Here is a 21,332-nt window from a genome sequence, read left to right as displayed (position 1 = left end):
GAATTTTACAAGCTACAAAAAAGGTCCTCTTCAAAAATGTCCTATCTCCTTTAGATGACGAGATTTTCCCACTGTTTCATTTTGCCCCGTGTTTCATTTTGCCCCATGCTCCCCTAAACGAATTGTATTTGTCAGCATGAATTTGAATTTGTATTTCCATCCTTTCTCAAACGTCTTCCAATAAAAAAAATGTAAAAATATGAAATGAACAGTGAAAGACAATGTCGAACTTTACGATTCTTAAGATCCTGACAATATCGTTCTACGCAAATTATACATGTTTTACCACCGTCTACCTTAACTTTAACGATGCTCAGGAGAGAAGTGGGATATTCGAAAAATGTAGCCAATTTCATGAAATTTTTTTCACCCCTTGTAAAATTTCAGAAACCCCAGGTTCAGGACAACAACACAAAAGAATTCTAAAGTTACTACGTATACATGAGGTTAAAAGAAGCATCGATAACTCGTACATTTTTCCTACATTATCGACCAGTCGGCAATGTGGAAAAAATAGTGAAATTATCGATGACCCATTTAACCTCATATAAAAGCAGCAATTTTTAAATTGATTTTTGTTGCTGTTCTGAACCTGGGGTTTCTGAAATTTTGCAAGCTGTGTCTAAATGGATTAAATAATATGTGAAAAAAGTTTCATGAAATTGGCTGCATTTTTCGAATATCCTACTCCTCGCTTGAACATCCTTAATCCAACAAAGCACTCACCGCCCAAGTTTTTTTTTTAACTTGCAATAAAACCACAAATCTACCATCGAACACATCACGGATTGTGTGTAATCAAGCTTATTATATTGAGGATAGCGGCGGTCCGGGGTTTAAATTGAAGTTTTTAATAAAAGATCGAAGATCGAAAGGTAATTATTACATCTATATAATAATAATCCGATAAAATTTTTAGCCTCAAATTCTCAATTTCTGTTATTGATTTTATTCATTCTATCAAAAGACAAGGATAAAAATTGAATTTACGGGTATTCTTCCATTATTCGAAAAAAATATCAATTTTAGAACTCTCCGGAGACATTGAAAAATTAATTTTCTTTAGTTCTTCCCCCGGAAGTTTTTTAGAGTTTCTCTTAGAGATTTCGCTATCTCTCGCTAGTAAATTTTTTGTTGGCGATCTCGAAATCCATTTAATATACTTCCGTTATTTAATTGATAGAATCATCTGGGGAATAATAGTACTCAGTGCATTATCCTGTGCAGCAGTTCTGATGCACACCGCCTGGGTGTACAACTCATCTTGAGCATCATTGACAGTCATCGAATCGACTCACAAGGGAATCTGGAATTATCCGTTTCCAGCGATAACTGTCTGCAATCTCAACCGCATCTCCTTTAATAGGACTAGAGCGTTCGTTAATGACCTGTAAATAAATCAATTTTTGGCAATTCTTCATCGAAATTTTCAATTTCAATTTTACTCGGAGATCAGTTGTTGAACTCGGAGAAATAATTTATTTGAAAACTATCATTCAAACTTCAACTTGATTTTCATTTGCAATTCTATTAACATCTAATGAATAGTTTGTTCAATATATAAACAAATGTTTCGTTGGTCCAAAGACTTGATTATACAGCAGAGAAAACAAATTTTTAATCCTTTATTAATAATAAAAAAAATCCTTTATTTGGATCAATTGATTTATGTAGAATTAATCAGTTATTTATTTCATATAATTCAAACATGTTCATTGAAATAAATACATGCGTTTATGAATTGCTAACAAAGACATTATTGAAAAGAAATAGAAAAAATTTAATGATGGTTTCAACCGACGATGGTGGCCGAGTGCGGTTAAATTCCTGGGCCGGATGGCGGGACCCGTAGGGAGCGGGTTTGAATCCGGTTTGGGCGCTGGGCTTGGGCCGAATTGGGATTTTTAATCTTTTGAAAACCATGAACGGGAGTCTAGACACCGGAAATCATCGAGATTGAATGTTTGGGGAACATTCTCCGATGGTATCCGGTCGATGGACGTCCATGTCGGCCAAGGTTTTCCATGGTTTCCCTTGGTCACCAGGAGAGTCTGTACATGGAGTACAGGGAGCCTATTCTCGAATTGAAATCGTGCGATCGAATTCGACAAGTCGTATGCGACTCATGGTATGCCTTATGGGTCGCCCCAGTTCCTGGGGTACAATGCGACATGGTGGGGGAGGAAGTCGGCCCATGACACCGCAATAAGCGATGAGGGGTAGGATGGGACCATAAAAAGCCTAATCGGCGATATGGGAATGGAAAAAAATGAAAAATTTTAAAAAATACGAGAATCGTCAATATGAGGATTACCAATAACGCACAGATTTTTTCAGTTCTGTTTAAATTGATAAAACTCTCGTTGAGAGTTGAGCAATTGTTTGATGGACTCTTTGTTATTGTTACAAATTGCGATACATAATAAATGAAAATACTATGAATGTCGTTCGACGTCGTATAAACAATTAAAATGATAGGTGATACGTCGTTACGAAGATATTACTAGAAATTCCTCAATCAAATGCTGAGGACTCTTGTTGGGGATGAATTTATATCTATAATTCATCGCATAGAATTTAAAACCGTCATGAAAGACATGATTGTTTTCACCATCTGTTGAAAAAAATTTTCGCTAAGAGTTCATATCACTTTCAATTTTTCATCTTCAATGTTATATAATTCTGCTCTCACCGCTCCGAAGCTTTCCATCGACATTGTGTATAATTTTCCTGCCGTTAGTCGACAGGGTTTCATACTCCTCACCATAATGGGGATGAGGATTGATTGTAATGGACTCGGCGAAAGGTACCATTTGCTCTGATATCTGAGAATTAAAGTACAGAGCGAGTGCTTAAACGGTGCCAATATTTACGAAAATGACAAATTTTCTGATATATACTAACGTTGATAGAAAGATATGTTCGCTGTGCACTATGAGATTATGTCCTAACCAACTACTCCAAAACAGATGCGTAAGAGCACACATGTTGACAATTGTAACCCTGATCATTTCATTTGGATGAGACATTTTGACGACAGCCTCAAATAATAATAATCTATTATTACCACAAGTTCTCAGACAAATGGGGAAAATCATGCATGGCAATATACCGAGGAGCTACACGGAGAGAAAAATTCAAGAAAAATTACGGAACAAGTCACGTAATCTGCCAGCGAGAGTCGTTTTCAGTTAATTTTTAAGGGAATGAAAAATAATAAATCTGAAACATTCAGTAAATTCTGTGGTCTGTAACTGAAAAAGTACGGGGCAGGCACATAATTTTTCTCCCTAGGGATGACAAGTTGGAAAATTTAACCCACATTTCACGATTTAATACGGCTCGAGCCGTAAGAATTCACGTAGAACTTCAAAGTTTTTACGGAACTGGCGGGAAATTTTTACGGAACGTTCCGTAAATTTTCACTGTGTCATCCCTTCTCTTACCCCCAATCGTGGATGATCGGACATCCTCAGACCTTTTCGGCAAGTTCGAGACAGGGAGATCGTGAAATCGCAGACAGGGAAATCGCAGCAATAGTGGAAGTGAAAAGTGACAGAATTATAATCAGGATCAGGAGTTATTAATTGCAAGTATAATTTTTATATGTGGTCACTTGTTAAATAATCAGTTATCTAAGAGGTTACTCTACGGCCGGCTTTGCTAAATAGTTTGCATCCTTGCATTCTAACCTCAAACACTCACGTGTTCCAAGCATGGTGAACACGTGGGTGCAACTAATTATTGAATTAAAATAATTATTCCTTAGTGTCGAGTCAAAAGTGTTTTTTTGAATAAGTTTTGTCCCCTGATCCATTTATAAATTCCCTCCCACCAGCAATTCATGTATGTGATAAAGGTTTTTCTCATTTTTTTTCATTGTGCACGACTGAATCTATGTTTTGTGTTTTTTTAAATTTTTTTCCAGTTCATAAAATCATGGTAAGGAAATTGAGCAGCGAGAGAAGAAATTGGACATCTCATTAAGCATTTATATCTTTTTTTCAATCAATATTTTTTTGCATGCATTTCTGTCGCTATTTTATTTTCTTCGAAATCAGTCGTGGTGTTTTTTTCATTCTTTGACTCTAATCCCAATGAACTGTACTCTTCCGTATACTATTATATTCCTAGTATTCCTTTCTCATTTCCATTTTCATAATTGAAAATAAAAAATCTATATAGTCGAAAATAAATATTTTTTAAGGCTGCAGAGGGCTATTTTGCGAGGCCAGAGATTACCCAACACGTAAGTTGATTGATTTCAGAGTTGCAAGTGGCTAGCTCCTCTTGAAAAATTTCTGAAATGTGTCTGATTTTTTCTTTTGATTTTAGCCGTTATTTCAAGAATTTTTAGATACGGATTTTAAAACAGATATCAAGGCATACAAAAATGAGGGAAGACTACAGAAAATTTCAAGAAGTTTACTCAGTCGGACAATAATTAGAAGAGAAAAGGACAGGCAATTTGATAGAGTATACAGGGAGGAAGGGCTAATCTCTTTGAGATCTTTTCGAATTACGAAAAATCAATTCCAGACCTGGGCTCGTCAAATCAGCGAGGTGTTCATTGGCGAGAATCCTCGAGTTTATTATAGAGAATACAGGAGAGCCAATGATCGAAGGATTCCTATAGCTGGATGTCTCTATGAACACTACGATTACATTAAAAGAAAGTTGAGAAGGAAGGGGTTATTTTTGTTGGCTGAGCATGTTAAGGAGTCCTTTATTACCAAAATCGTAAGGTCTGTGAACGGAAAATATATCCTCAAAGTATGGGATTAAATTCAATTTCTATTCTTTAAAATTACCTTTCATTTCTTCCTTTGTGTTTTTTTTAATGAAAAATAAATAAATTATAAAAAACAATGTTTCAGATTTTTTCATCTCGTTAGTTTTCAATAAAAAAAAAACGCGTCAAGTAAAAATTCAAGATCGTTCAAGAAAAATTACGTGCCTCGAGCTTAAAAATTCCCCCCGCCGTGAGTCAGCAGTCGAGTAACGAATTTTTACGGAACAAATCGTAAAGTTTCAGTTCTGACTCACACTTCTTATGGAATTCGAGTTCGCTGGCAGGTTACGTTTTGAAACGTAATTTTTACGGGACTTCTCTCGTAATTTTTATTGAATTTTTCTCTCCGTGTACTCACTCCATAATTGAGTGACACGATAGCTTCGAAATGAAGTCGATTTCACGTGATTACACCATTACGTGATTTCGGGAAGAAGATATTTCAATGACTTCAAGCATCATGCAAAATGATTTCATAACAGCAGTTGATTTTGAATCGATTGGTTCACAGAGTGACACCATGATTTCAGGAGTGAGTATTTCTTCGTAATGTACTTACTGCTACCCCAGCAGTAATGATCAATATCATATTAACTGCGACAATGATCAAAAGGGCAAAGCTATATGCGGCCTCTAGTTTTTCAATGAACCTGTCAATAAACAAATGCCTATTCACTTTATCTGCGAGTGCTTCGATTAAGTTAGCTCACTTGAAAATTTCAGTTTGAAGGTCCGAGGATGTCCTTATCCGATTCATTACTATCTCAAATTTTATTGGGCCTTGCGTGGTATTCTTGATATGTAATGCTTCCAGACGTAATCTGAAAAAGATAAGTAAATATCCTGTGCTGTAGCCCAACCGATTTAAAAGTAAAGGTCTTACTTCAAAATTTCAATCATTCCACAGGCGTGATGGATCAGAGTTGCAAACAAATTATCGAAAAAAACGGCGTATGACAGCCCAACAGGTACTGTCAGATAAGCATGAATCAATAGATGCACGTAATATTTGTCTTGATCAATGAAGAATTCTGTGTGATAGAGAGGTATCCGAGGACGACTTCCATTTAGCGGTTTTATTATATCCAAAATTTTCGGAACCGCAGGTGAACAGAAATAAAAGAGGAGAACCGAGTAGCAGCATGCTATTCCATAATACCAGAATGTGAGGAATTGAAAAAATTCTTCAAACTCTAGACTAATATTGAGGGAATTCATTTATCCGTCATAAAGCTCTTCTCATTTCCGTGAGTCTACAATATTATGATATTTCGAAAAATATCACAATTTTCTAGACATTTCAATTGAGAAATTCAGTGTGCTTCCAAGTATTGTTCACTGAGTCAGTCAATGAAAAGGGAAACCAATGAACATGTTTTGTGGTAGTAACTATTTGCCATGTCGATAAATCATCGTGAGTAAAGAACTGCATGTACTGTGATACAACATAAAAATCAGTATTTTAATTGAAATTAACTGGGGAATTAATAGAAGACTCGAATTTTAAAAATCGCTCTTGCCAGTTTGTGCTCAAACCATTCGTTCCTGAGATAAAATCATCAATGACAAATATTTCACGATTCACTCCAACTGTTTCGTCACGGCACTTCTTGATCAAAAAAGGCAAAATTCGATTCATTTTAATTACTTGTATAAGCTATATTCAAACGTCGTGATTGGTCTGAATACTGGTGTAGCACTTCAAGTTCAGATTCAACGTTCAAATCTTCCCAATTTCTCTTGATCGTCAGTAACAACTGTTTCATCTGAAAAATTTGCAATCAATAATTTTTTTATCAGATTTAGAAACATATAATGAATCTTTGTCAAGCAACAATTACATGATCCTCCATTATGATCCAGTTGAAAAATTTTATCATGCCTACTATATAGCACCCGATAATGGGTAGACACTCAACGACCATGTCCAAATCATTCAATGACTCAATGAGTTTAATTATCTACTCGAAACAAAAAATGAGAGTACCAGATATTTTCAACCAATTATAATCATTCAATAATGGGATAGTAAATGAAGTAAGTCAAAACCTTAAAAAAAGGTAAATTATTTGGCACATATCACAAGAATGAATGGGTTCAGAATACTGGTATTTGATTGTGGTTCCACGGAGGAGAAAATTTCATAGAAAAACCTAGCGAATTGTCTAGGCAATTCTATTGGATTCCGATAGAAGTATCCATTAATTTTCGATCAATTCTATTGAAATGTTGGATAGAAAATATTCTGCAGCAAAAGTCGATAGAGATCGATTTTTCTGTACGACTTTTTCTGTTGAGATATTTTCAATAGAATCTCTTCGGTTCAAATCTTCCAAGTTTTTTTGCTTGATTTTCTTGATCAAAAGAGAAGAAAAATATAATGAAAAAAACTTGGAAAATTTGAGCCGAAGGAATTCTATAGAAGATATTTCAATAGAATAAGTCATGCAGCAACAGCCCACCAACCGTGAGACAGGACTTTTTTTCGGCCTGGTTATTTGTTAACTGATCTCGTTTCCGCATCCCAGTACAGAATTACGTGCATACCTTTGGTATTAATATAGTACTAATCAGAAAAAAGGTTAAACATCTAAGAAAGATTTTGTCCCTCCGCGATTGAAACGGCCAATGGCCGATACATTGTAGACTGTGTTTGGTAAATCGATAGCATGAGTAGTCGAATATATTGTCCATGACGGCTTCGCAGGGTGACTGACACTTCAAGAGTCTCGAATAGGCTCAGCTGAAACGTCAATTGCCTGCCTAATAGTATATTCTGTCAGATCGTTACAAATGAGCAATTTAGTATTCAGATGCTAAGGGGTGCAGGTTTTGATATTTCCGCCGCAGCAATTACACGTCTGAATTCTTGATGAGCACGAAATGTCTCACCGTATTTTTCCCGTAATATCGAAAAGATATTCAACTGGACAGAGAACAATTACGTGGATAGCTGAGTCATATAGCGTACAGCAATTACATCTTTTTGAAAAGGAACAAAGTCGTCGGGAAATACGAGGTATTGTGAGGTGAGGTGGCGTGCCATACAAAGAGAGAAAAATGAATGTGCTATACGCACCAGCCATTGAACCAAATAAGAGTAACCGAAAAATTTGAAGTCCATCGAAACATTCGAATGTAGCACTCTAATTTTTTAAGATCTTACGCGACTATTCCGTGAGATTCCCTTAAGGATATAGTGGACAACTCAGTTGAAACGAAAAATAAAATTGACTAAATAAATCATTCATGTTACAAATTATTTTTCTCATCAAATGAGAAGTGTTATGGCGTACTTTTTCGGTCTCGAAAACAATAATTGCAGAAAATGTTCATAAATAATAGAGGACTTGTGACTGCGGTGGTAACAGTCAAATTTTGATCGGGCAACATCGCACACTTCGGCTAGTAGTGGGGTTGTAACAGTGAGATGAATGTTTGGGTGTGTTATACGTGCCCATATACTTCCAGCACTGAATTATCGTCACCGACTTTACCGACCTCGATCAACTGTTGTGCGGTGTTGTCGCGTTGCTCGACTCGTAATGGCGGTTAAATTTTTTTTAGAGGAATTCGAAAATCAATTGAAGATATCACGCCTTTATGGCCCGGTCCCCTACTTGTTCTTGCCGGCAGTAGATTCTCCATAGTCATAAGCAAAGGGCTTGTGTTTTTTTTTCAATATTTTGAGTGCCTAACCCATGGAGCATCTCGATCGAAGTTCCCACGGTCAACTTTCTCCCCTAAGCGTAATGTTATAAGAAGGAATTTTTAAAAATTAATTTCTCACTAGGATGCCCCGATGGAAGGATTAAGATTATTATTAACGTGGGGCTCGAATATGACCCTGGCATATGAGACAACATCAAAATTATGGTGAATAATGTGGGTTTTGGCTAAACATCCTTAACCCGTCAGCACTCGCACTATATGATTTTTTCTGGCAAAAATGTTCAGGGTATGGATATCATAGTCACAAAATTTAGATTTCAAACTGAAACTTTTTGATTGCCTCCAGCAAATTCCCTTTCATTAGAAAAGTCGCACAAAAGACTGTAGACAATATGCATTGAGAAATTTTTATAGAAAATGCTTCAAAAGGATAAGTTGATATCATTTGAGCCTCATAATCATTTTATCATTAGAACCATTACACTCATCTTTCTAGTTCGACCCTTACGACTGCTCAATCGTTATTTTTAATGTTGGAGATTTCCTGCAATGAAAAATCCGATGGTAAAACTGGAACGTTAAATCCATCTTGAAAAATAATACTAAATTACACGTAATCCCAACGAATGAAGAATTTCGCAAAATCAAAAAAAAAATTGAGTAGATATCGAATGCACAACTATCGTGTACCAGAAGGCCATGACCTGAAATTGCTAAAATTCCATTTGCGATTTATGTTTTGAAAGCTGGCATATATTTATTTTAACTATTTGACTCTCATGACTGATGCTTTTTTTGAATAAACAATTAATTTCAAGTAAAAGATATAAAATGGGCATTCAACCGCGGTTGTCGAGGCGCTGTTTACCTAATTCATTTTTACCGACGATCGACCGTAGTGCCATTCCTTAATTTTACTGGGGGTCACTCAAATCCCCGGATCGGGCCTCTAGTTAGATCTACCCTCTATGGTGTTCATAGCCCCCTCCGCTTTATTCGCCGTCGCCGTAATCTGCGCTCACTCCCCTGGAAGCAGGGTTGGGCAAGTAAATTACCTTAGGTAAATTACATGGTTTTTGACCGGTCATAAAGTAGGTAAATTACCCGGGCGAGTTGTCGGTTTTTTGACCTGTCAAAAACCTATGTGGCGCCATCTATTAGCACCTTGGGGAACCGGGAGATTTTTACCGAGAATACCGCCTGAGTTACAAGGGTAAAAATTCGAAAAAATCATACCCACTGAGGTTATGCCTCGCGAGGTTCAATCGTCGCAAAGGTCATACCTCGCAAGGGTCAAACGTGACAATCATAACTTGCGAGGGTCAAACGTCACAATCATAACTTGCGAGCGTCAAATGATCATAAGCTGTTGCAACAAAGACCAAACGGAATAGTTTCAGATTATTTTTTCTTAATTCATGATCATTCCACGCTTGTCATTGTTCTGCCTTCAGGAAAAATAAGTTGAAAAATCGCAAGAGTTAAAATTAAGACGCAGGCAAGCAGGAAAATCACAAACGATCAAGAAACAATCACAAAGTAGGTAAATCATAAGGGTCAATCAGGATAACTAGGCCGTGACCTAGTGACCTGTTTGACCCTTGTGAACCTACTTGCTTTTTTTGTTTAAACTTTATGACCGTTGGAACCTTGTAATTGTACCGCCTGGCGTCCCCCGTTGACCCTCTTATTAGTTTCACCCTCCAGATTAAAGGATTGCTTCCGTTGTTTGACCCTTGCGACGTTTGACCCTAAGAAGGCATAACCCTTGCGATGTTTAACCTTCGCGAGGATAACCCTCGTGATCGTTTGATCTTGACGATTTCCGGCCGATGTCCCTCTCACTTTTGACCCTTGTGACTTTTTAGCTTAGCTTCCTTGTAAAGAGCTTTCTGACACTTTTTGACATTTTTGACGCCCCAGAGGTAAATTACCGGTATTTGACAATGTCACGTCATAAACTTCCGTCTGCGAGATATGCCCAACCCCGCCTGTTCCCCCTCAAAACCCTTCCCCCACTCCGTATCTATCGTCCATCCCTCTCTGTGCCGTCATGCACTAAGAAATGCGCGAAGGGTCACAAATGTGAACGGTTATAAAGCACTCATGAATTCATTCACACACATAACCTCCAACTCATCTAATAATTGTCCTTGTGACAGGTATACAACCGTAACCACATACTACAGGATGTCTACAGGAAGATATTCAACCTTTTAATGAAATAGATTTGTACAAAAGGTTAAATATCTCCGAAACTGCTCGGCCGATTGCACTTATCCAAAATACGAATCTTCAATATTGTAAAAGCTATAATCACACCCAATTTCAACTTACTATTTTCATTTTTTCTCAAAATATCGTGCGTACAAGAATGAAAAAATTCAAAAAACGGGAATATCTCTGATTTTTTGTATGGACGGGTATTCATATTTTGATTGATTTAGATTGGTGGCCCCCGAGATAAGTATTTTGAAAAAAAAATTGAAATCGGATGGATAGATTCTGAGATAGTTACGAAAAACCGTTTTGATACAATGTTGAATATCTCCTAAACTAATCATCCGATTCAGCCCATCTTCAATCCCATCCATTGCAGTACTAAGATGCAGACTTGATTGTTGGATTTCCCATATAGACAGCTGGGTACATGGGTATGAAAATAAGAATGAAGATAAATTTGTCAACTTCTTCCGTTACTTACGTAACGATCTCAGAGCAGAAAAAGACGTCGATGATATTACGGAGTTCACGAAGAGGCGAGACAGGGGTCATCCACATTTGAAGTATTATGTGCCTTGTGAGAGGGTGTGGACACTCTGTTGTGAGAAGTTTGGGAAGATGAACAATATTCTACCCCAGATTGTTGCATCACTTTTTGACACAGATGTTGCGCTCTGTGCGCTGGTTATGGAGGGGTCGAGTGACTTCAGGACGAAATGTTTGAGGGAGATTGAAAAGAGCTACAAGGAGGATGGACATGGCGTGCTGGATGAAGACTTCTGTAATAAGTTCATGGAACTATTGGTGAATAATGAGGAAAAGGAAATTTTCCACGGGCTTCTTTCATCCATCACGACGCACGAATAAGAAGTAGACGTCATCAGGATGCTGAAACATATTGAACATACTCTTGAAAATTCGGAATACATGTCATGTTTAACTGAAGTAATTCCAACACATTTTACGGAGTGTGTCATTTGTTAGTTGGAAATGAAAACTTGATCTACAATTGATAGTTTTTTTTCTCAGACTAGACCTATTTTCTCAAGTTGTTTGGGAATACAACATGATTTTATTATTTTCATCCATAAAAGCTGGATATTCGTTCATTTTTCATTTCAAATCTCTTCGGCTATCGGTATTTGGTGGCCGAAGAGAGCCGAAGTAGTTAAGGCGTGGAGCATATTCTCGAGTGAGGATCATACGTTCGAGCGCATGTGACTCATAAGTGTAGCACAGGTCGCATCGACTTGCTTGCGTTCGAACGTATGATCCGCACTCGAGAATAGATTCCCAGGCATCTCAGGTTCGATTCCCGCTTTGAGCGATTTGTAATAACTCGGAAATCATTGAACGAGTCTAAGGCACCGAAAATTATCGAGATTGAATATTTGGGAACATTCTCCGATGGATGTTCTAGTATTTCAAATAATAGTATATTAGGTTACAAGTGTGAAAAAATGGCAATGTAAAAAACGGCAATGCGAGTGGGAAAAAGTTTTTAGAGAATTTGTTACATTCGCATTTGATTGTAATGAACATACATACCTTGAAAAATGACAGAAATTAATTGACGAAAAATTTTCTGTGAGATGAGGTAAGAGAGTATTTGTTCCCATAAAAACATAGCCTCTGCAGAGGACTCAGACTCAGAATCTGGTGAACGGGAGTCTAGAAATCGGAAATTATCGAAATTGAATGTTTGGCAACATGGTCAGTGATATCCGGTCGATGGACGTCCATTACCGCCAGGGTTTTCCATGGTTTCTCTTGGTCACCAGGAGAACCTGCACACGAAGTGCAACTTCTGGGGTGAATGCCATGTCATTAAAGGGAAACAATCTGCCCATGAAGTCACAAAAAGACGATGGGGGCGGAATGGGACCATGGAGAGCCCAATCGGCTATATGGGAAAAGGTTAAAAAAATGAGTTTTATAGAAAAATAAAGTTCTATTGATTTTTTCTATAAAATATTTTCTATTGAACATTTCTACTACACGGAAAAACCATAGATCTGCTGTGAAATTTTTCAAGAACATCGACCAAAAGCTAATAGAATATTCAATGAGAATGCGCTAGAATTGTCTAACGAATGCGTTAGCTTTTTCAACGAACTTCACAAACGAATATTGATGAATGCATGTCACAAAGATTTTTTCATGAAAGGCATAGATTTTTATAGTTCGTTTACTCTCGTTCAGAGTTCAGCAATTGCTTGATGTACTCAGTGTTATTGTTACAAATTACAATACATAATGAATGAAAATATTATGAATGTCGTTCTACGTCGTATTAACACCTGAAATGATAGGTGATACGTGGTTGCGAAGATATGACTAGAAATTCCTCAATCAAATGGTGAAGACTTTCGTTGGCGATGAATGTATATCTACAATTCATCGCATAGAATTTAAAACGGTCATGAAAGACATGATCGTTCTTAACGTCTGTTAAAAAATTTGTCGCTCAGAGTGTATATCACTTTCAATTTTTTATCTTTAATGCTATGTAATTCTGCTCTCACCGCTCCGAAGCTTTCCATCGACATAGTGTATAATTTTCCTGCCGTTAGTCGATAGGGTTTTATACTCCTCACCATCATGGGGATGAGGATTAATTGCAATTGATGAGGCAAAAGGTACCAGTTGCACTTATATCTGAGGATCAAAGTACAGACCCGGTGCTTGAACCGTAACAATATTTACGAAAATCACCAATTTCCACTTATATGTACTAACGTTGATAGAAAGATATGTTCGCTCTGCACTATGAGATTATGTCCTAACCAGCTGATCCAAAATAGATGGGCGAGTGCACCCATGTTGACAATTATAACCCTGATCATTTCATTTGGATGAGACATTTTGATGACAGCCTTAAATAATGTTAATAAATTACCACAAGTTTTTAGACATATTTGGGAAATCTGCATGGTAATATATACCGAGGGGCTACTCACTCCATAATAAAGTGACACTATGACTCCGAAGGGAAGTCAGTTCACGGGATTTCATAATAGCAGTTAACTTTTAATGATTCCATTAATTCGAAATCAATGATTTCAGAGAAATTAAATCAGTATTCTCAGTAAATTCCGAACTTGTTTTGAATGTTTTCATGATTTAGTCGATAGCAAAAAGCGACATCGGTAATAAGCTAAAGTAACGAGGAGAAATATTTAATAGAAGTTTATTAGTTGATATCATATAAGTGGGTTAGAGCGTATAACGTTAGAGCTTCCCCTACGTTAAATGTAAAGGTCCGAAGATTTGATGAATAAGCAAAAACTAAATTCACAGTTCATTTTTTAATAATGTATTTTCTGGCGTTTGCATTGAATAAAATTTACCTTCTCATTTTCGTACATAAAATCTACTATTTGTTCATTTATTTATTTCAATTCTTTTGGTCTTCAAAAAAAAAAATGAACCTGCTCTCTTGTCTCAATTAGTTTCTTAGTCTTTTATTATAGGAATAGAATATTTTCAATAGAAAAAGTCCACAGAATTCGATTTTGCTATGCAGCTTATCCGATTGAGATATTTTTTTATAGAATTTCCTCCGTTCAAATTATGTTTTTTTTTCATTCTATTTTTCTTCTTCTTTCCTTAAGAAAATCACACAAAAAGTTGAGAAAATTTGAGCTGAGGAAATTCTATAGAAAATATCTCAATAAAATAAGAAACTTATTGAATATGAAACTCTTTATAATGTTCTTCTTCTTCTACTGCCGCTGGCGCGGTTTCAAACAAATAAGAGGAAAGAACTTTTTTTTGAATAAAGGTTTTTATTCAAGATACGTCATGAGTTACTTTATATATGGTTTATACATTTATAAAAACAAGTATAAAAAAATGTGTACATCTTTTTTCCAAGATAATTTTTTTGCGATAAGCTAGAAGTTTACATACTATTTGCGATTTTCCATTTTAGTGAACTATGGTTTTTCTTTTTACATTTTTATATGCATAAGGTATTGTGTAGGTAATGGGCTTAAAACAAATAGAGAAGAATTTGTCGGTAACAAATGAAGTTTGCGCTGGAAAATGATTTTCAAAAAGCGTGCTCGGGGAATTTACCAACGGTAGACGTGACTATGTTCATAGATTTTATGGGTTTAAATCTGTGTCAAAGTGTGGAAAGTCGTAGTTCTGTCATTTTCACTATCGTATTTTTTACATCCTGGTACAAAACAATATTTATAAAGAACTTTCATCACCCGATCCAGTTCTTCTGACATTTTTGCGCCAAATACATTCACAGAGGATTTTTTTAGATTTCAGCAGTAGTACTAAACGGCTTGATGGCGCCACACGAAAATTTTGGCCACCGGTGAGTTGACGTCGCGGGCCTTTTTAGAACGTTTAAAGTATGTAATTTTTCTAAGCAAATAAATAATTATTAAACTATTTTCCGTGTATTTGCTTATCAAATATGGGTTCTTGGGGACATATATTTGAGAAAAAAAAATATATATATAAAAAAATTCAAGTTCTCTAGTTCTTTAAAAAAACTCCCTCAACTACATACATAAAGCCTCTAATATCCTTCTACCCTATAATCTCCATCTCAACTTCCGGTGTCTCTCCAAGATCCACATCACAATCAGAACCGCCTTTCTCCTCTTCTTTCTCATTTAACCCAATCCCCCCATGCTTGATGAACCTCTTCACTCGTTTCTTCAACTCCTCAGCATTGTGAACCTCAGCAATCCCCATAATCTCCAACGCGTTCTCTCGATTGATCTGCCCAGCAAGCACTCTCTCACACTCGCTCTTCAACCCTTCCAACTGATACCTATCAGCCACTTCCAACAGCTCTTTCATCAATCCCTCATCCCGTATTTGATCCGTATAAATATAGTGCAACATCGCTGTGACAGCTCTCAAACTCACCCCCTGGATTCTCATTTCATTCCTCTGACCTTCCATCATCTCCGGATACTTGAACATCGCAGAAAACACAGGACTGCGCGCAGCTAGAATCATCTTGTGCGCAGGAATTCTCTCGTCTTCGGCGATCAGAGTCACATCAGAAAACTGTGGACTTCCCAGAAAATTTTTCAAGTCGTCTTGCAGCCGATGAGGAGTCGCCATCGATATGCTCTCTAGTTCGGCCACATCAGGAGTGTCCAGATCCACCGATTGCCAGGTCAGTTTACAATTGATTATCAACAGTCCATTCGGCATGAACAAAGTTCCCTCTTTCGACAACTTCTCTCTCGAGATGAAATAGCGATACCCATACAACGACTTTTTCTCCCGAAAGTTGTACTTGAAATGGAGCTCAAAACATTTTTGTTTGGTCTCTGGATTGACTATCGAAAATTCGCAGACAACCCGGACACCTTCATTGACGTATTCTTCGGATGATTTGAGTGACTTCATACCAAGGTAGAGAGCAATATAATCCTGACTTTGCTTGTTATCACCTTTAGGGAATATCTCGAGTCTCCAGATTTTGTCCGTGCTTGTCTTCGAGTAGAACACTGGAGAAATTAGTTTTTCGTTGAGTCTCTCTGGACGATTGAGAATGTTTTTGATTTTCCAGGTGTAAGAGACTTTGTGGATATTGTTGTTTGGGTTATTGTATTGTTGTGATGCCATTTCAAATTGATTAAAATGTATCTGAATTTATACACTCGATCCAACAGAACGGAGAGGAGAATTTTAAATGCTCAATACTGAGGCTGTTGCAGGCTGGTATGCTATTCAGTGAGGATATAATATGTAATACTAAATTTTATAGTTCTTGCTACAATGGAATGATCGTGGCTGGGTCCCCACTCTCTCGCATTTAGCTCAGACCCGACGTCCCCCACCACTCAGATCCGTGATCATTCTTTCCTGGCGGCGACGATATGGTGACGCATTAATGGCGTCAGTGCCCTTTCCAGCTGTGTCCAGGGTTGCCAGATATTTCAGAGGTCTCGGCGCCAGTAATCCCTCTCTATATCGCTCAAAGTCGGTGCTAGTGTCGCCGAAAAATCGCCCATTTTTTACATAATTATTTTTTCAGTAGGCTATAAATGCACAGATGCATGTTTAATGTAATATGTAATAAACTTCAATTTGGTAAACCCTTGCAGAGACATCTCTTGGACGTGGCCTCTTGGTTCCGAAAGATCCCCAATAAATCAGATTTACAAATGCAAATGAAATCATCAGGGGAGGGTGTCAAAACAGTGACGGAAATAATTTATGAGTTAAGTTAAAAAATGTTTCAGAGAATAGCTTCTAGAAGAAATAATTCGGAAACTTGAGGGACAGTTTAAAGGATATTTTCCGCTCCTCATTGTCAGAAACGATGGCTAAATAAAGTTGAAACAGTACAATCGAATACAGGGGGGCTATTCTTAACAAAAAGCCGCTTTTTCTGCAGCTCTTTCGAAGCTGCGATTTTCTGCCGCGAGGGGGCGACACGATACTAAATGACACAAATTGATGACTTTGTGAATACATTTTAAACCTCAAATCTGTCAGATTTTTTTGACATTTGGGAGAGCTATGATAAAGTCAACTTTACGGAAATTTATGCGGCTTTTTGTTGAGAATAGCCGCCCTGATCCATTGAAAAGTGGGTAGCCAGCTAGCGCCATTAGTGCGTGAATCGGCCGCAAAACTCCCTTATTCTCACCTCCATAAATCTCTCCAAAAGTCATCACATCCATAGATGTTTACCCCTTACAATACAACAAATTTACGAAAAAAAACCCTCCCCCGTTAATAAGTCTCATCACCCCATCAAACTTCCCCAAATAAACAATGTCAGCACCTGAAACTGCAGTCTCAGCCTGCCCAAAGCAATGGGGTCGCAGCAAGATGAACGTCTCCAAGATCACCTACGACTGGACAATCACAGAATTCAGCCTTCGCCCAGAAGAGGTCAAAGAGAAGATGATCTCGCCAGTGTTCTATTCCGTTGAAAACAAGAATGATCAGTGGAGGTTAGAGTTGTACCCCAGAGGGGACAACAGCGACAACAAGAACCACCTCTCCCTCTTCCTGCAGCTGGTGGCCACCGACGAGCCGGAAATACCCCTCCAATGTAAGTTCTCCATTCTCAAAGCGGATACCAACATGAAAACAAACACGAAGAAGTTTTTTCGAAAGTACATGGTTGGGATGACCCTGGGTTACCCATCTTATGTCAGTCGAACACATTTATTGGATCAGTCCAATGGTCTTCTCACAGATGATGTTTTGGTCATTTGTTGTGAGATTGACATACCCAAAGACACAATATCGACATCCTGGATTGATGATGCCCGACCAGAACCGAAACACATCTCCAAACGTCGACTCGTGGATGATCTCCGGGTGCTTTTCGACGAATCGAAGTTCTCTGATGTCACGATTGTGGTCGATAACAAGAAGTTCCCCACCCATAAGTCGATCTTGGCATCAAGGAGTCCAGTCTTCGCAGCCATGTTCAGTCATTCCTTGAGGGAGGAGCAGAGGAATCTGGTGCACATCGATGATATGAGGCCTGATGTCGTCAAGGGAATGCTGCAGTTCATTTATACCGATGAAGTTCCTGACCTGGAGAAGCTGTTGAACGAGTACCTGGGGGCTGCTGAGAAGTATCAACTGAGTGGAATGAAGGAAAAGTGCGAGGAGGCCATTCTGGAGAGGGTCAATGAGGAGAATGCTGCTCTCTATCTGGTAATTGCTGATCGGTTCAACGCTGATGGACTGAAGGCGAAATTGATGAGCTACATTACGAAACACTTGCCTGGGATAGTCGGGTCGGCAGCGTTCAAAGAAATGGAGGAGAAACATACGGCGCTGCTGGGGCACATCATCCGGGCGCAGGTCAAGCTGATGGAGGAGAAGACTTTTGACGAGTATATTGTTGAGTGAATAGTGGTTGAGAACGTCCAAAGGTTCGAACGAATGTCCAAAGGTTCGAACGTCGAAAAGAATGTCCAAAGGTTTCTATTTGTCATTGTTCAACAACCCCTTCCAGCCAATTTACGATCACGAATATGCAAAAATGCAAAAACTTGTGACTTTGAAAAAATGAAAATTCTCCCACTTTTTCCATTTTGTCAACGTTTCGTGTGCTATATGCACACGTCTTCAGGGTAGTTTATTTATCTTATGTAAAAAAGGGGAGAATTTTAATTTTTTCAAGTTCGAAATTTTCGTATTTTTGCATATTGTGACCGTAAATTGACTGGAAGGAGTGGTTCCATAATAATGTCCAAAGATCTTTTTTGTAGTTCGAATTCGTAGCAAAATATATCTCCAAGTCATTTTTGTAAAATGCATTAGTTTTGGAACCTTTTAAGTTGACTTCGTTTCTTTTCTTTATAATTTTGATATGTTTGAAAAAAGTGTTTGAGTGAAAAATACTAAAAAACCGTTTTCGTAACTCGTGAAATGTCCAACAAAATAAGTCTTCTGATATTTTTTCTTAAAATCACTCATTATGAGAGTAATAATGGAGACGTAACAAATAAGATGGATGCGGTGTTATTATTTCAGATTCTTATGGAGATTATTACATAAATATCTCTCAAATAAGCGGGTTTAGGTAAATCTGTGGAAAGGACCTTTTTGTACCTGATGGAAATTCTAACAAAAGATATCTTTTGAAATCCTTTCTGAAGTTTCCCATTATTATTAAGATAAATTAATATTGAACCTGATTAAACTGACTAAGCTTTCTAAAGCAATAATCAGGTTTGAGGTTTAACGAGGCATGAAAAATTCCGGCGATATTCCGCATACAAAGAAATTTTGTATGAAAACCTAGTGCATTTACTAAAAATTTCCAGTGGAATATTAAAACGCCTGTGAATTTGTACTCGATTCTCGTTCATCTAAGCATTTATAAAATGGAAATGTCGAATCGAAAATAATGCGTTAAAAAAATTCATAAAATCTTGTTGAAATATTTTCCATGGTTTGTTGCTAGGATTTTTTAATGAGAGTAGAAAAGAATGTAATGGAAAAAACTTATATTAGAAAATATGTGCCAAAATTTGTTATAAAAATTAGTTGTGTCGAAGGATTAAAATCTGTTCATTGTATTTGTATACAGAATTGTTCCTATCTGTAAGACACGCGCAGATACAAACAGAATCGGCGAAAAGCTCATAAAATTTTCGAAAGAAGTTCAATAGAATAGCCTAACGAAGGCGCTAGGTTGTTCGACGAAATTTTTATGTACGTATTGCAGAGACAGTCAGTGATAAATTGATAAAACATGCTAAAATTTATTAATTTTTTTGATAACTTTCATATCGTTTTTGAAACGAGATAATTTCGAAGAGAATGTGAAGTCTTTTTTTGTACCTAATAAATTCCCAGCAAAAATGTCTCCTGGTATATTTACAAATCAATCATTCGGATGAATTGATTCTTAATGCCGTGTGAAAAATTGAATTGTCAACCTGGCGGATCTGTCGGTTCATAGGACTGGCCGATTCAGTATGTCGATAAATTATTGGTCGATAACCATTCGATTCTTGGTTAACCGGTTGGTTCATGGACCTGCTGAACCGGGCGGTTTCTGAATCGACGGTCGATTAACTCTGAATGGCGATTCCGCCAGAGAATTCACGATCGCAACGTAGAAGTGGAAGCCATCAAGTGGTCTTTCCACTAACTACTCTTGGCGAGCAACCAATGAGATTATTGGATTCTCAAGCTGTGAATTAAATTTTGATCTTATAAGCTACCGATTGTTTATGAAAATGGCACAGAACAATTATCTCAAGAATTCGAAAAGAGGATGCTGTTTTCCACAGTGCAAAGTAAAGGATAAACTGAATTTAAGTTTCCATAGTTTTCCATCCGATTTAATTTTACGGAACAAGTGGATGGAAGCATTGAAACTGAGAAGAATTTACGATGAAAACATGAAAGTTTGCAGTCAACATTTCTCTCTTGACGATTATATAAAGTGGCGTAAGTATTTCATGTAGAGATGAATATTCTATAATGAAATTAGCAGGGTCGATTGAGTCCATTTTTTGTTGCATATCTCGTAACCGAAAGCAAGTTAAAAAATTTTGGTAATGAACTTTTTTAGGTCTACATTTTTTGTGTCTACATCAATGAATAATTTGCTATTTCATACTCCAGAGCCTTGGCGCACTACCATCGGATTGGTTCCACAACATAGTAATTCTACAAACCACCACCAGACGGCGAAAAATCGCTTTGCGATCGCGATTTATATCCGTATTTCACTTCACATCTCAATAAAGATATGTTTGTAAACCCCTCCAAGACTATCGAGAAGAATGTTTACGCAAATGTCCATAAATCTCTTTCTTTGGTAAAAACCATAGACATATTATACCTAGACCGCACATGTAGAGGGGAAAGCCGTCCAGAATTAGCCAGAGAGAGAAAAGAAACCAGATCCGATCAATTAGCCCCTCATGTATAGATATTCCAAATTTTTATTTTTTTCCTCATTGAAGTAGTTTTGAAGAAAATTGCGAGCTAATAAAAAACATTTGCTAGTTAGTACTTTTTTAAAAATAAATTTTTGAAAAATCACCCCTGAAAAAAAAGGCGTTATCCGCCCTATTTCATTATTTCCAAAAAATTTGATCACCAATCGGTAGTAAATTGTTTGAAGTTTTTGCGAGTTAAGAAAAAATCGTCAATGCACTCCTATTATTGT

General features: G+C 37.2%; 3 protein-coding genes across 3 annotated transcripts; 1 reads left to right on the top strand and 2 right to left on the bottom strand.

Annotated features, from left to right (window-relative positions):
• Positions 1-2,563: 2,563 nt before the first annotated feature.
• On the bottom strand, positions 2,564-7,486 carry LOC107038089. The gene is made up of 9 exons (XM_015256971.2): positions 7,340-7,486; positions 6,634-6,753; positions 6,441-6,558; positions 5,676-5,937; positions 5,503-5,613; positions 5,352-5,442; positions 2,901-3,041; positions 2,693-2,818; positions 2,564-2,614 (listed from the first exon to the last, which is right to left on the bottom strand). Exons 1-9 carry the CDS (start codon positions 7,484-7,486, stop codon positions 2,564-2,566), a joined length of 1,167 nt encoding a protein of 388 aa, XP_015112457.2.
• A 7,752-nt stretch (positions 7,487-15,238) lies between these two features.
• Positions 15,239-16,294, bottom strand: LOC107038022 (speckle-type POZ protein B-like). The gene has a single exon (XM_015256887.1). The coding sequence runs from the start codon at positions 16,292-16,294 to the stop codon at positions 15,239-15,241; it is 1,056 nt and encodes a 351-aa protein (XP_015112373.1).
• A 1,158-nt stretch (positions 16,295-17,452) lies between these two features.
• LOC114841223 (speckle-type POZ protein-like) lies at positions 17,453-18,550 on the top strand. The gene has a single exon (XM_029126107.1). It carries the CDS (start codon positions 17,453-17,455, stop codon positions 18,548-18,550), a length of 1,098 nt encoding a protein of 365 aa, XP_028981940.1.
• Positions 18,551-21,332: the final 2,782 nt, after the last annotated feature.

Source organism: Diachasma alloeum, unplaced genomic scaffold (genome assembly GCF_001412515.2).
Source record: "Diachasma alloeum isolate Michigan unplaced genomic scaffold, Dall2.0 Dall_scaffold_00277, whole genome shotgun sequence".
NCBI lineage: Eukaryota > Metazoa > Arthropoda > Insecta > Hymenoptera > Braconidae > Diachasma > Diachasma alloeum.
Note: the sequence above shows the minus strand (reverse complement) of the source record. Positions and strands in the feature narration are given on the sequence as shown.